Source organism: Cetorhinus maximus, chromosome 13, assembly GCF_964194155.1.
Source record: "Cetorhinus maximus chromosome 13, sCetMax3.hap1.1, whole genome shotgun sequence".
In the NCBI taxonomy this organism is placed as follows: Eukaryota; Metazoa; Chordata; class Chondrichthyes; order Lamniformes; family Cetorhinidae; genus Cetorhinus; species Cetorhinus maximus.
This window is the reverse complement of record NC_135891.1, coordinates 27,103,215-27,115,271: the sequence shown is the minus strand read 5'-3', so window position 1 is coordinate 27,115,271 and position 12,057 is coordinate 27,103,215. Positions and strand designations below refer to the sequence as shown.

The 12,057-nt window shown below is 41.0% G+C and overlaps 1 protein-coding gene across 8 annotated transcripts in view; it reads right to left on the bottom strand.

Moving 5' to 3' along the window:
- Positions 1 to 12,057, bottom strand: part of plagl2 (pleiomorphic adenoma gene-like 2) — a 147,594-nt gene that overhangs the window by 16,791 nt on the left and 118,746 nt on the right. For 3 of the 8 annotated variants that reach the window (XM_078555154.1, XM_078555151.1, XM_078555150.1), the window contains one exon: positions 4,889 to 5,325. The exons of 1 other annotated variant lie outside the window; for it this stretch is intronic. In XM_078555154.1, coding sequence (XP_078411280.1) covers positions 4,889 to 5,148 — 260 coding nt within the window. In that variant the 5' untranslated portion in view covers positions 5,149 to 5,325. Of the gene's footprint in view, positions 1 to 4,888; positions 5,326 to 6,182; positions 6,276 to 12,057 lie in introns of all 8 variants that reach the window. 4 more of the 8 variants (XM_078555152.1, XM_078555153.1, XM_078555155.1 and 1 more) reach the window with 3 other exon arrangements.

The window sequence follows — 12,057 nt, the reverse complement described above, 5'->3', positions numbered from 1 at the left end:
GGCTATGCCTCTGCAAAAATACCCACATAGGGAGGTCGTTCAAAATCATTAAGATTTCACATATTAACTTTGCTAGTCTAAAGATTTTCCCTCAAGTTTCCTAATCTCATAAACTGACCTATTTCTGTGCTGGTTTATGATAATGCCATAGCTACAGGAAAATGATGACATATAATAACCAGGGTCTTATCACATGACAGCAAAATCTAACTACCGATACTAAAATTGCAGCGTTTGGTATCATCCCCACTCAAACTGAAATGGATGCAACTTGAATTTAAAAATGCCTTCATATAATTTTCAAATTTTAAATTAGTGAAGAAGCAGAACCATTCAAATTAGCAGCTCTTTGCTTGATAAAACTCATTCCCTTGATTGTTCTTTGATCATCTGGAAATATCCTATGGCAAAGCTCACAATAAGACAGAAGGTGGGGTTAGCTGAAAGGAAAGAAATTGAAGCTTGGGAGAGAAACTGGCAGGGGCAAAAAACTGATGGGAGAGATTAAAGCATGGGGTCAAAAGAAACATTGTCATGGATTTAGATGTTGGTAATAGAGGTCTACAGCACAGAAAAAGGCCCTTCGGCCCATCGAGTCTGCGCCAGTCAAACAAGTACCTAACTATTCTAATCCCATTTTCCAGCATTAGGCCCATAGCCTTGTATGCCATGGCATCGCAAGTGCACATCCAAATACTTCTTAAAACATTATGAGTGTTTCTGCCTCTACCACCCTTTCAGGCAGTGAGTTCCAGATTCCCACCACCCGCTGGGTGAAAAAATTCTTCCTCATATCCCCTCTAAACCTCCTGCCCCTTACCTTAAACCTATGTCCCCTGGTTATTGATCCCTCCACCAAGGGGAAAAGTTCCTTCCTGTCTACCCTATCCATGCCCCTCATAATTTTATACATCTCAATCTCCTCTGCTCCAGGGAAAATAACCCCAGTCTATCCAACCTCTCCTCATAACTAAAATTCTCCAGCCCAGGCAACATCCTGGTAAATCTCCTCTGTACTCTCTCTAGTGCAATCACATCCTTTCTATAATACGGATTCCAGAACTGCACACAATACTCTAGCTGTGGCCTAACCAGTGTTTTATACAGTTCCAGCATAACCTCCCTGCTCTTATATTCTATGCCTCGGCTAATAAAGGCAAGTATCCCATATGCCTTCTTAACACCATATCTACCTGTCCTGCTACCTTAAGCCTTGGTGGACATACACACCAAGGTCCTTCTGATCCTCGGTACTTCCCAGGGTCCTACCATTCATCTTGTACTCCCGTGCCTTGTTTGTCCTGCCCAAGTGCATCACCTCACACTTATCCGGATTAAATTCCATTTGCCACTGATCAGCCCATCTGACCAGCCCGTCTATATCCTCCTGTAATCTAAAGCTATCCTCCTCAGTATTTACCAACCAAGCAATTTTCGTGTCATCCGCGAACTTACTGATCAACCCTCCGACATTCAAGTCCAAATCGTTTGTATATACCACAAACAGCAAGGGACCCAACAACGATCCCTGTGTAACCCCACTGGACACAGGCATCCAGTCACAAAAACACCCCTCGACCATCACCCTCTGTTTCCTGCCACTCAGCCAGTTCTGGATAAATTTCAAGGGTTTTAAAATAATGTGACATTTATTCCTAAAATGGTTAAAGCACAAAAGGAGACCACTCTGCCATCATGTCTAGTGCTGGCTCTCTGAAGCAGCAATTTAACTAGTGCTCCACTAATCCTCCATGCCTTTCCCCTGTAGCCCTGCAAATTTTTCTCCATCAGATAATGATCCAATTCCCTTTTGAAAGTCTCAATTGACCCTGCTTCCACCACGCTCTCAGGCAGGGCATTCCAGATTCTAACCACTCGCTCTGTGAAAAGGTTTGTGCTCATGTCGCCATTGCTTCTTTTGCCCATTACCTTAAATCTGTGCTCCCTGGTTCTCGATCCTTCCACCCATGGGAAAAGTCTCTCCTTGTCTACTCTGTCCAGACTCATGATATTGAATACCTCTAACAAATCTCCTCTCAACCTTCTTTTCTCCAAGAGGAATCTCAAATTCTCCAATATTTCTAAGTAACTGAAGACCCTCATGCCTGGAACCATTCTTGTGAATCTTTTCTGCAGCGTCTCTAGCCTTCACATCCTTCCTAAATTGCGAAACATTGGTGCCGGCTGGGATTTCAATGTAAAGAGATGGTTGGTTATTGAAGCTTCCCGATTATGGAAATATGCTCCACTTATACAGTATGAATGTTCAGCACGCCACAGCTTATCCACATTAGGGTACCTAACTGCCTTAAGAATGACTCCAAGTTTTTGCTTCCATTAACCTACTCAGAAGAATATTCCAGGTATTGGTCACGCCATGTTAAGTGCTTCAGGAATTCAGTCCTGAACTTGCCATTTCCCTTATAATTTTCCCCAGTTCTGATGAAAGATCATTAACCTGAGATGTTAAATCTATTTTTCTCTCTCCACAGCTGCTGCTTTACCTGCTGAGTATATCCAGCTTTTTCTGCTGCCATTAAGAAATTTAAATGTAGATAAATGCATATGTAAGTTTCCATCCTTCGGTGACCCAAAGAACATGATTCTAGTCATTTTATCGATGCTTCACATGCTAATCTTTTTGATGGATGTTCTGGTGCAGCTGGTTTCATAATATTTCTGATGGATGAGATAGGAAATGTTTCCCTTCAGCATGAGAAGCTAAGAAATTAAAAAGGTGTGTCGAAAGTACTCTGGCCGCTGAAACACTGGCTCTTGTGGAGGGAGTGCTTATTGGATTCTATTTATCAAATATTTTAAATGAGATTCGGCATAAGGCATACTCAAAGTACTATATTGATTGAATGTTATGTAAATAATTGTTTCATGTGGGATAAGTTATACTCTTGTGAGTAAAGTTACAGATTGACTTTGTTAGCTTGAAACAGCTGCAGGAGAGAAAGAAAATCTCTCAAATTAAATGGGTGGATGCAAACCATCAACTGTCAGGTTGTTTTAAGAGATGCATGCAGAAATTGTTAGGGGTCCTAGAAGAGACAGCATCTCACAATATATGCTTTGTACAGAAGATTGAGGTCTTTGATTTAATTTTTGAAATTTTTGTTGAACAATTATCCAATTTTTATTTAAAGAGAGTAATCACGCTATATTATTCATATGCAGGGCTCTGTCCTCTGCAAACAGAAAGGACATGTCCAGGCACTGCTTTTTGTTTTAATTTAACAAAAACATGGGGACAATAGTTCCTGGTGCATTCTCCATAGCAACACCTTGACCAGAGTCAACTTGCCAATCAATCAGCATTCTTTTCCCATGCAATATAAATTATTGCTCCCTTTTTTGTTATTTGGTATTCTTGCATCTGTCCTGATGAGTACAAGATGAAAAGCTTCAACAGCATGACTATTTGTTTATTAAGTATATTAAACTGTAAGTTGCTGGTGGGCATTAGCTGTGCTTCTACAAATATGAACAGACAAACTGTGGTTGTTGGTTTAGGAGGTATATCTTTGTAATGTGCATCACTGTAAATAAATGATTATAGAAGTTCTATTCTTCATCACAGATTCCTGGGATATAACAACTGCTGGTAGAGAATGGAACTGTCTGGCATGTCAGTTAGCAATTGCACTCCTGCATTAGCAGTAAAGATTCCAAGATCGCCAGAAAGTTGAGATCCCATTTTCGAATGTCAGTGATGGGGAACTTTTGTTGAGGCTCTGATAAGAGAGGAGCTAACATTGAATACAGTCGGTAAACTGCCTTCCATTGCTATCATCATTTGATTTTGCAGTATGATCAGTGATGGATATTTACATATTATTATACAATCTTTAGGATATTTTTGTGTAACAAAAGCATTTGCTACTATATTTTATTTCTGGATTATCTTATCTCTCAGAAAGGTCAAAGACAACTGCACAGTCTACCATTTCTAGGTTTGACTACCAATGCTACACTGCTGTATCCTGACTCTCTGTTGTGCAGCTTTTTTCCTCCTTGCTATAACATCAATGAGATTTTAAGTGGCACCAATGTTGTCTTTTTTTTATTGTTTCTAACTGATACGCTCTCCTGCGCTTGACCTACGCCGCCTTCAAAATAAACCCGCTGTGAATTTTGCATCCCAGTATCACCTGGTATGAGAGCAGAAGCAATGAACAAATTGTATTAAATTGAATGCTGCCATTCTGGTTTGAAATGTTTTCAGTGTATATGCTATGTGGCTAACAGATACAAGACAAGAAGTGGAATTTCAAGGCATTGATCTGAATAGAGCCCAACATTTCTGTGATATGATACACTGTTGACTATTCGCTATTGCTTCATTTTTGGAATCATTGTCGGATTCCTAGTCAATGCATTATGCACAATTTGAAAAGCACATGTTTCATGTCTTTTTTTTAAACACAATGGGTACCAGGAAATAATTTGATGTTTCATTTGTAAGTATAGCCAAACAGCATATTATATCCTTGCTGTATTGTGTGACATCACTTTATGCAGGAAATCACTGGAGCAGGCAATGGTCAGAAGTGGAGTGGTCTTTAGCAGATGGCTTGCAAGAATCCTCATTAAGCCTGAAGGAGGTGTAGATATTAAGTTAACCCTTTGAGGACTGCAGTGGCATTTCTGAAACAATTCTTTAAAAATAAGTCATGTTTGAGGTTATTCAGAAAATACAGTAAGTACTGCTATTACTTGACATTATTGCAATTAAGTTTTGCAATTTGTTTACAATATTTCTTCCAAAACCATTCAAAATCTAAAGAAGATGAACAATTAGCATAGAAAGCTGCGTCCTCAAAGGATTAAATACATTTGATAAACAGGTTTTAGGGCACTTTTCCCATTCAGCTTCCCATACCTGAGAAGTTTATACTTGGACACAAAGGCTTTAGTGCACTCCGGGTGTGAGCACGTGTAGGGCCTCTCTCCTGTGTGAGAGTATGAATGGACTTTAAGTTTGTCAACACTGCTGAAGAATGCTCCGCAGATCAGGCACTCAAGGGTTCTCCTTGGCTTTGACTCCTTCCCTTTCCATTTGGCTTCTAAAACCTTCTGCGTATCTTCCTTCTGTTTTGTTATTGTGATTTGACTTAGGTCATCAGTGGCAACAGCTGCCATTGCAGCCTTACAGGCCAAGTTCCTAGAAAAATGGGGCTTTACCCACCTTCTCACTACCAAGTGTATTTCCTGTGTTTTCAGCCTGTGTATTATGATCACTTCCAGTTGATAGATACCTGTTGCATCCAGAGTTTAAGGCTGCTTCAGCAATATGTGAGGAGTAGAGAAATTTTAGGCCTAAAAGTCAAATTAAATACAAAGATTAACATTTCTAAACATGAAAATCATTATAGGTGTGTACCTTCATTTATTGGCTAGCTATGACCAAAGATAATGTAAAATGTTCAGGCTCCCATTTTATTTTCATGAAGAAACATATTTTCTAGCAAAGACAATTCTTTTTATACAAAATAAAAATTATGCATATCTAAAACTGAAAATCATACAATACTAGTCCTCAAATATAGGTACACGCACACCAGACTTTGTAAAAGCCATCTTCACTTAACATTCATTCAACTTAACTCATCAAGAACATACACCAAAGGTTGGGCTGGTGGCACACTACTTTGTGAGCCAATATACTCTATCCAGAAGTTTTAGGAATTGGTTCCATTATGTGCAATGAATAAAACCATGCTGAAACATCAGAAAGAGGGCAGGTAGGTGTCTCTGCACAAGGGAAAACTAAAATTTGAGACAAGGAATATTTGAGAGCAAGTCAAGTCAACTTGGCCTTTTCTACATTTCCGATAGTTACACTGGCATAGTGATACCGTTAAGAGCTTGATTATACACTGTTGTCTGCATACCCTTTTGGTTGGAAATCAAAAAAACCATGGAAACTATCTAAACAAAAGGGAAGTGAAATAAAAACATAAGTAAAGTGCACACTGGAAACTTAAATAATTTAATCTAAAAGAATGCCTTTGTTCTAATCTTTGCAAACTGAAATCTCAGATTCTTTGAACAAAATTGTTCTATCAGTATTTTGAAGGATAAAAATGCTCCACTAAAGTAAAATTAAAGTTGTTGCAAAACAATGAACAAAAGACATCAAACACCTTTCCACTGATAGAAGACTAGGATCTAACCTTTAGCTCATAATCCAGGCAAACAATGCAGTACATGAGGAAGCGCTGTTTTTCCAAAGGTGCCACCTTTCAGATGAGAGGGGTGCCATGTCACTATTCAAAGAAGAGCAGAAAGTCCTCCTGGTATTCTGGTTAACATTCCTCCCCCAACCAACACCACAAAAAACAAGTCAACTGATCACCCGTCTCATTGTTGTTTGTGGGATACGTTTAGCAGCTACTGTATTTGCCTACGTAACAGTCATTGCATTTCAAAGGAATCAAGTGCATACAAAGTGTTTAAAGATGTTAAGGAGTTATAGAAATGCAAGTCCTTCCTTTTTAATATACTGAACAAATTTCTGAACTTCACTTTTTTTGGATGTGGTGCTGAAATATTACTGACATTTAATCTTACTTTTTGAGATATTGTATTGTTCTTTGTGCAAAGTTAAAGATTTTTTGATCTAAACTATTCATTATAAACCAATCACTAAAAGATTGCTCTTATGCTAATGGCAGAATTATAGACTCACAAAAATGTGAGTTTGTTGCTGCTCTCAACATGAGCTACAGGACTCCAGCAACTTCAGTGCTAGTTTAAAGCTTTGAAAGCTTTTGTCTTCCTTTAAAAAAATATTGCTATTCCTTTTTAACTCCCCAGCTTTTTTTTTTAACACACTAATCCTTAGAATAACAGTAAACTTGTTACAAGAGCATCAGCGATATTACTATAGAATTGGTTGCTAGGAAATGAGAATGACCTCAGCAGAATTGGCTTTCAAGGTTCTAACCTTCATCCCTTGCCTGTGCCAGCTTTTTGGTGGAGCTATCCAATTAATTCCCTTGCCCTGTCAACTTTTTCCCTTTAAGTATCTGTTTCATTATTTGTTGAATGTTACAATTGAATTTGCTGCCATCACCCTTTTCAGGCAGTGTATTCCAGATCATAACATCTCGTTGTGGGAAACAAACGTTTCCTTCTGTCGCCTCTGGGGTTTTTTTTGCCAATTACAACAAATCAGTGTCCTCTGGTTACCAATACTTCTGCTGGATAAATAGTTTCTCTTTATTAACCCTATTCATGATTTTGAACAACTCTATTAATTCTTATTTTAACCTGCCCTGCTCTAAGGACAGCACCTCCTGTCCTTCTCCAGATAGCTAAAGTCCCTCGTCCCTGGTACCATTCTCATAAATCTTTTCTCTTTCCATGACTGTGAGGATACTCCTTCATTGATCAAGATGGAACGGAAAATAACCCATGGGGATAATTCTAGACAGCACACAACTCCTATCAATTCATCAATGAGCAACTTCAGCATGCCTTCCCTTGAATGCTTTTTTATAATATTACTTTCTTGACTGTCTGAATCTTTTGCTGTCGCGTATACCATGTCTTAACATGTTGGCTTTAAACCAGGACTTCATAACAACCCACCTCTTTGGGTTGAGAGCACAGTGCTGAGATTCGTGCTTGTACAAATCATTAATCAAGTATTAGAGTAATTTTATAGCACACAAAGAAATTGCTCTCATTAGGGTGTCAAAGGTAGCAGCCATTACAATGTTTTATTAATCATCAACAGATCTATGACATTGTTGATTGGTAGTCTGGAGTACAGTTGTGATACTTAATTGTTAACCTGCCACTGCCCAGATACTCCCTGTTGGGAATCCAGGTAACTTAAGTTTTATAAGTTGGTGAGATCAACTGGAGGTCAGTAAGTTATTAGTAGGCTTCAAGCTCTAAGTTTTTTTTTCATTCGTTCATGGGATGTGGGCGTCGCTGACTCAGCCAGCATTTATTGCCCATCCCCAATTGCCCTTGTTCAGGGGGATTTAAGAGTCAACCACATTGTTGTGGGTCTGGAGTCACATGTAGGTCAGACCAGGTAAGGACAGCAGATTTCCACTCCTAATGGACATTAGCGAACCAGATAGGTTTTTATGACAATCAGCAATGGTCCCATGGTCACCATTAGACTTTTTAATTCCAGATTTCTATTGGATTCAAATTCGAACCCAGGTCCCCAGAGCATTATCCCTAGGTTTCGGGATTACCAGTCCAGTGACAGTACCACTACGCCATTGCCTTCTGTTAAGTGAAAGGAATTTGGGATGCTTTCTTTCTATATACATCAAATGAGACCATGAACTGATTTATAAGTTTAGGAACTTTAAACCATACAAGTTGTTGGTGTGTACCATTAAAGTTACAAACTAATGTTAAGGAAACATTATGTGAGTTCATACAGATGTCAAGAAAGAGGTTGCAGACATTCTGTCTTTGGAAAGTTTCACTCTGACAGAGTTCCCCCAATTTTTCATATTTTTATTGGAAATGTGACACAGAAGACGGCATATGACAGACAGGAAATGTAAATTAAAGGTATTAATTTTACAATCTGGGCAAATCCATCAGAGCTGTGGCACAGTCACCAGTCAAGGAGGAGCGGCCTTGGGAGTCCTCAACTTTGTCTCCAGAAATCGCATGATATTAGATGAAATGTGACAAGGAAACCTCCTGATTACCATCCATCAGCACCCCATCCCCCCCCAACACTGATGAATCGATAGTTCTCCACATTGAACACCATTTCAAAGAAACACTGAGTGTAGCAAGGGCACAGAATGCACCTTGGATATAAACTTCAATGACCATCACCAAAAGTGGCCCAATAGTACCACTAATGCCTGAGTTAACCAAATCTTGAAGGGCATGCAACAAGACCTCGAGAACAATCAAGCTGGGGCTGATAGTGACGAGCAATATTTGTGCCAGACAAGTGCCAGAGAACGATGGTCTGCAAGAAGATAAAATAAAACTCAGCATTTCCCTTCAGTCTTCAATGGCATCACCATCACTGAAACTCCTCGCTATCTACATTGACCAGAAACAACTGGACCAGCCACAAAAGTACTGTGGCTACACAAACAGGTCAGAGGTTGGGAATTCCGTGGTGAGCAATTGATTTCCTGACTCCCCAGTGCTTGTCCACATGTCAGGGGTGTGATAGAATTCTCGCCATTTGTGTGGATGAGCGCAGCTCCAAAAACACTTAGGGCCGTAACTTCCTTGGAGTGGCAATCAGCGTCAGATTGACACGCTGTGCCCATCAGCATCAGAATGCCACTCCATGCCCAACTACTTACATCAAAATTTCTTCCGTGCCTGTCTCGCCTGACCTTCTGACTCAGGCTGGACAAGATCCAGGCAGTGCAGCTGTCTTAGAGGCCCAGCATTGCAGTCCAGCAGAGTCAGATTGAAGACGGACATGTTACCTTTTCACTAGCTGCTGTAAATCAGGTTAAGTTAAAGGTCCCACTGAAATTAACAGGCCTGAAAGGAAGGTAAGTCTCTAAGGTAAGTGGATAGGATTTGGCCTGCAGGGGGGTGGGGGTGGTGGCGCTGGGTCGGCCAGTGGTAATGTCTGGCCTGTGGGACTGGGTTGGATTAGGTCAAGTCGGGGGGGAAGGGTTGGGTCGGGGGATGCGAGTCTTCGGGGGGCGGGGTGTTGGGAGGAGTCCCATGGGGGAGATTGGTCTGGGTCTGTACAATAGCTACCCAGAACTTATCCCCCTCTCTAACAGATATACTGCTTTGGATACTGTTGGGGGGGGGGATGGCCTCTCAGGGGAAAGCACCAAAAGCCAAGTTCATGGCACTGTGGGTGGCTCTGCTGCTCAGAGGGGCGGGAGGAAAACAAGTGGCAGGGCTATAGTGATAGGGGATTCAATAGTTAGGGGCACAGACAGACGCTTCTGTGGCCGCAAACGTGAATCAAGGATGGTATGTTGCCTCCCTGGTGCCAGGGTCCGGGATGTCACGGAGCGGCTGCAGGACATTCTGGGGAGAAGGTAAGCAGCCAGTGGTAGTGGTACACATTGGTACCAACGACATAGGTAAACTAAGGGATGAGGACCTGCAAGCTCAGTACAGGGAGTTAGGAGATAAATTAAAATGCAGGACCTCAAATGTAGTAAAATCAGGATTACTCCCAGTTCCACGTGCTAGCGAGAGCAGGAATAAGAGGATAGACCAAATGAACACGTGACTGGAGAGATGGTAAAGCTGGGAGGGATTCAGATTCTTGAGGCACTAGGACCGGTTCTGGGGAAGGTGGGACCTGTATAAACCGATCGGGCTGCACCCAGGCAGAGCTGGGACCAGTGTCTTTGCGGGGGCTTTTGCTGGTTCTGTTGGGGAGTATTTAAAATAGTGTGGCAGGGGGATGGGATCCCAGGAGTAGGATCAGATAGGTCAGATTCAGATCAGATAAATGGAGGTATAGAACATTAGCTAGGGACGTTGTGATAGACATAGAGTTACAGGAGAAGCAATTTACAAAGTGTCCTGCATGGGAAATTGATGGGGTTAAACTGTTTATACTTCAATGCAAGGAGTATTACAAACAAGGTGGATGAGTTAAGGGCACAGGTAGACACATGGCAGCAGGATATCATTGCTATAACAGAGACCTGGCTAAAGGAGGGACAAAACTGGCAGCTAAACATCCCTGGTTATAGAGTCTTCAGACACGATAGAGTAGGAGATAAAAAAGGAGAGGGGGGTACCACTAATGGTTAAAGAATCAATTCCAGTTGTGAGAAGGGATGATATACTAAATGGGTCAACAAACGAGGCTTTATGGATTGAGCTTAGAAATAAAAAAGGGGCAATCACACTACTGGGAGTATACTACAGGCCCCCAAATAGTGAAAGGGAGTTAGAAGAACAAATATGTAGGCAAATTTCTGCTTGAGAAGGGCAATAATAGTAGGAGACTTCAACTATCCTAATATCAACTGGGATTCAAACAATATAAGGGGCACTGAGGGAGAAAAATTCATGCAGTGTGTCCAGGAAATTTTTTTCAACCAGTTAGTGACAAACCCAACGAGAGGAGATGCAATTCTAGACCTAGTCTTGGGGAACAAAGAAGGGCAAGTGGGTGAAGTGATAGTTGGCGACAATACCGGGGATAGTGATCACAATTCAGTCAGATTTAGCATTACAATGGAAAAGGGCAGAGATAAGGCCGGAGTAAAAGTCTTGAACTGGGGGAAGGCAAATTTTGCAGAAATGAGAAGGGACTTGGCTGAGGTGGACTGGACAGCACGGCTGGAGGATAAAACAGTGGAAAACCAGTGGGAAGCACTAAAAAGCAAGATCCTAATTGTACAAAGTAGACATGTCCCCTACAAAAATAAGAGTGGTACTGCCAAATCTAGACCTCCCTGGTTGTCTAGAGGAATACAGGAGAAGATCAAACAGAAAAAGAAAGCGTACGAAAGGCACAAAGAACTAAGCACTGCAGATAGCCTAGACGAATATAGGAAGTGCAGGGACGAATTAAAAAAGGAAATCAAAGAGAGGGCATGAAAAAAGATTAGCATGTAAAGTTAAAGATAACCCAAAGATGTTTTACCAATACATTAATGCTAAAAGGTTAGTTAAGGAAAAAGTGGGACCTATCAGAGATGAATATGGAAACTTGTGTGTAGATGCAGAGGCTGTGGGAAGGGTTTTGAATGAATATTTTGTCTCCGTGTTTACAAAGGAAAGGGAGGATGTAGATATAGTAGCCCAGGAGGAACACTGAGATATTATGAATAGTCATAAAGAGAGAGGAAGTACTCGAAGGGTTGAAATTCTTGAAAGTTGATAAGTCACCAGGGCCAGATGAATTGTTTCCGAGGCTGCTGAAGGAAGTCAGGGAGGAGAGAGCAGATGCTCTGAGGATGATTTTCCAATCTTCATTAGATACAGGGGAGGTACCGGAGGACTGAAGAAATGCAAACGTAGTTCCATTGTTTAAAAAGGGATCAAAGGAAATGCCAAACAATTAAAGGCCAGTTAGTCTTACATCGGTGGTCAGCAAATTAGTAGAAT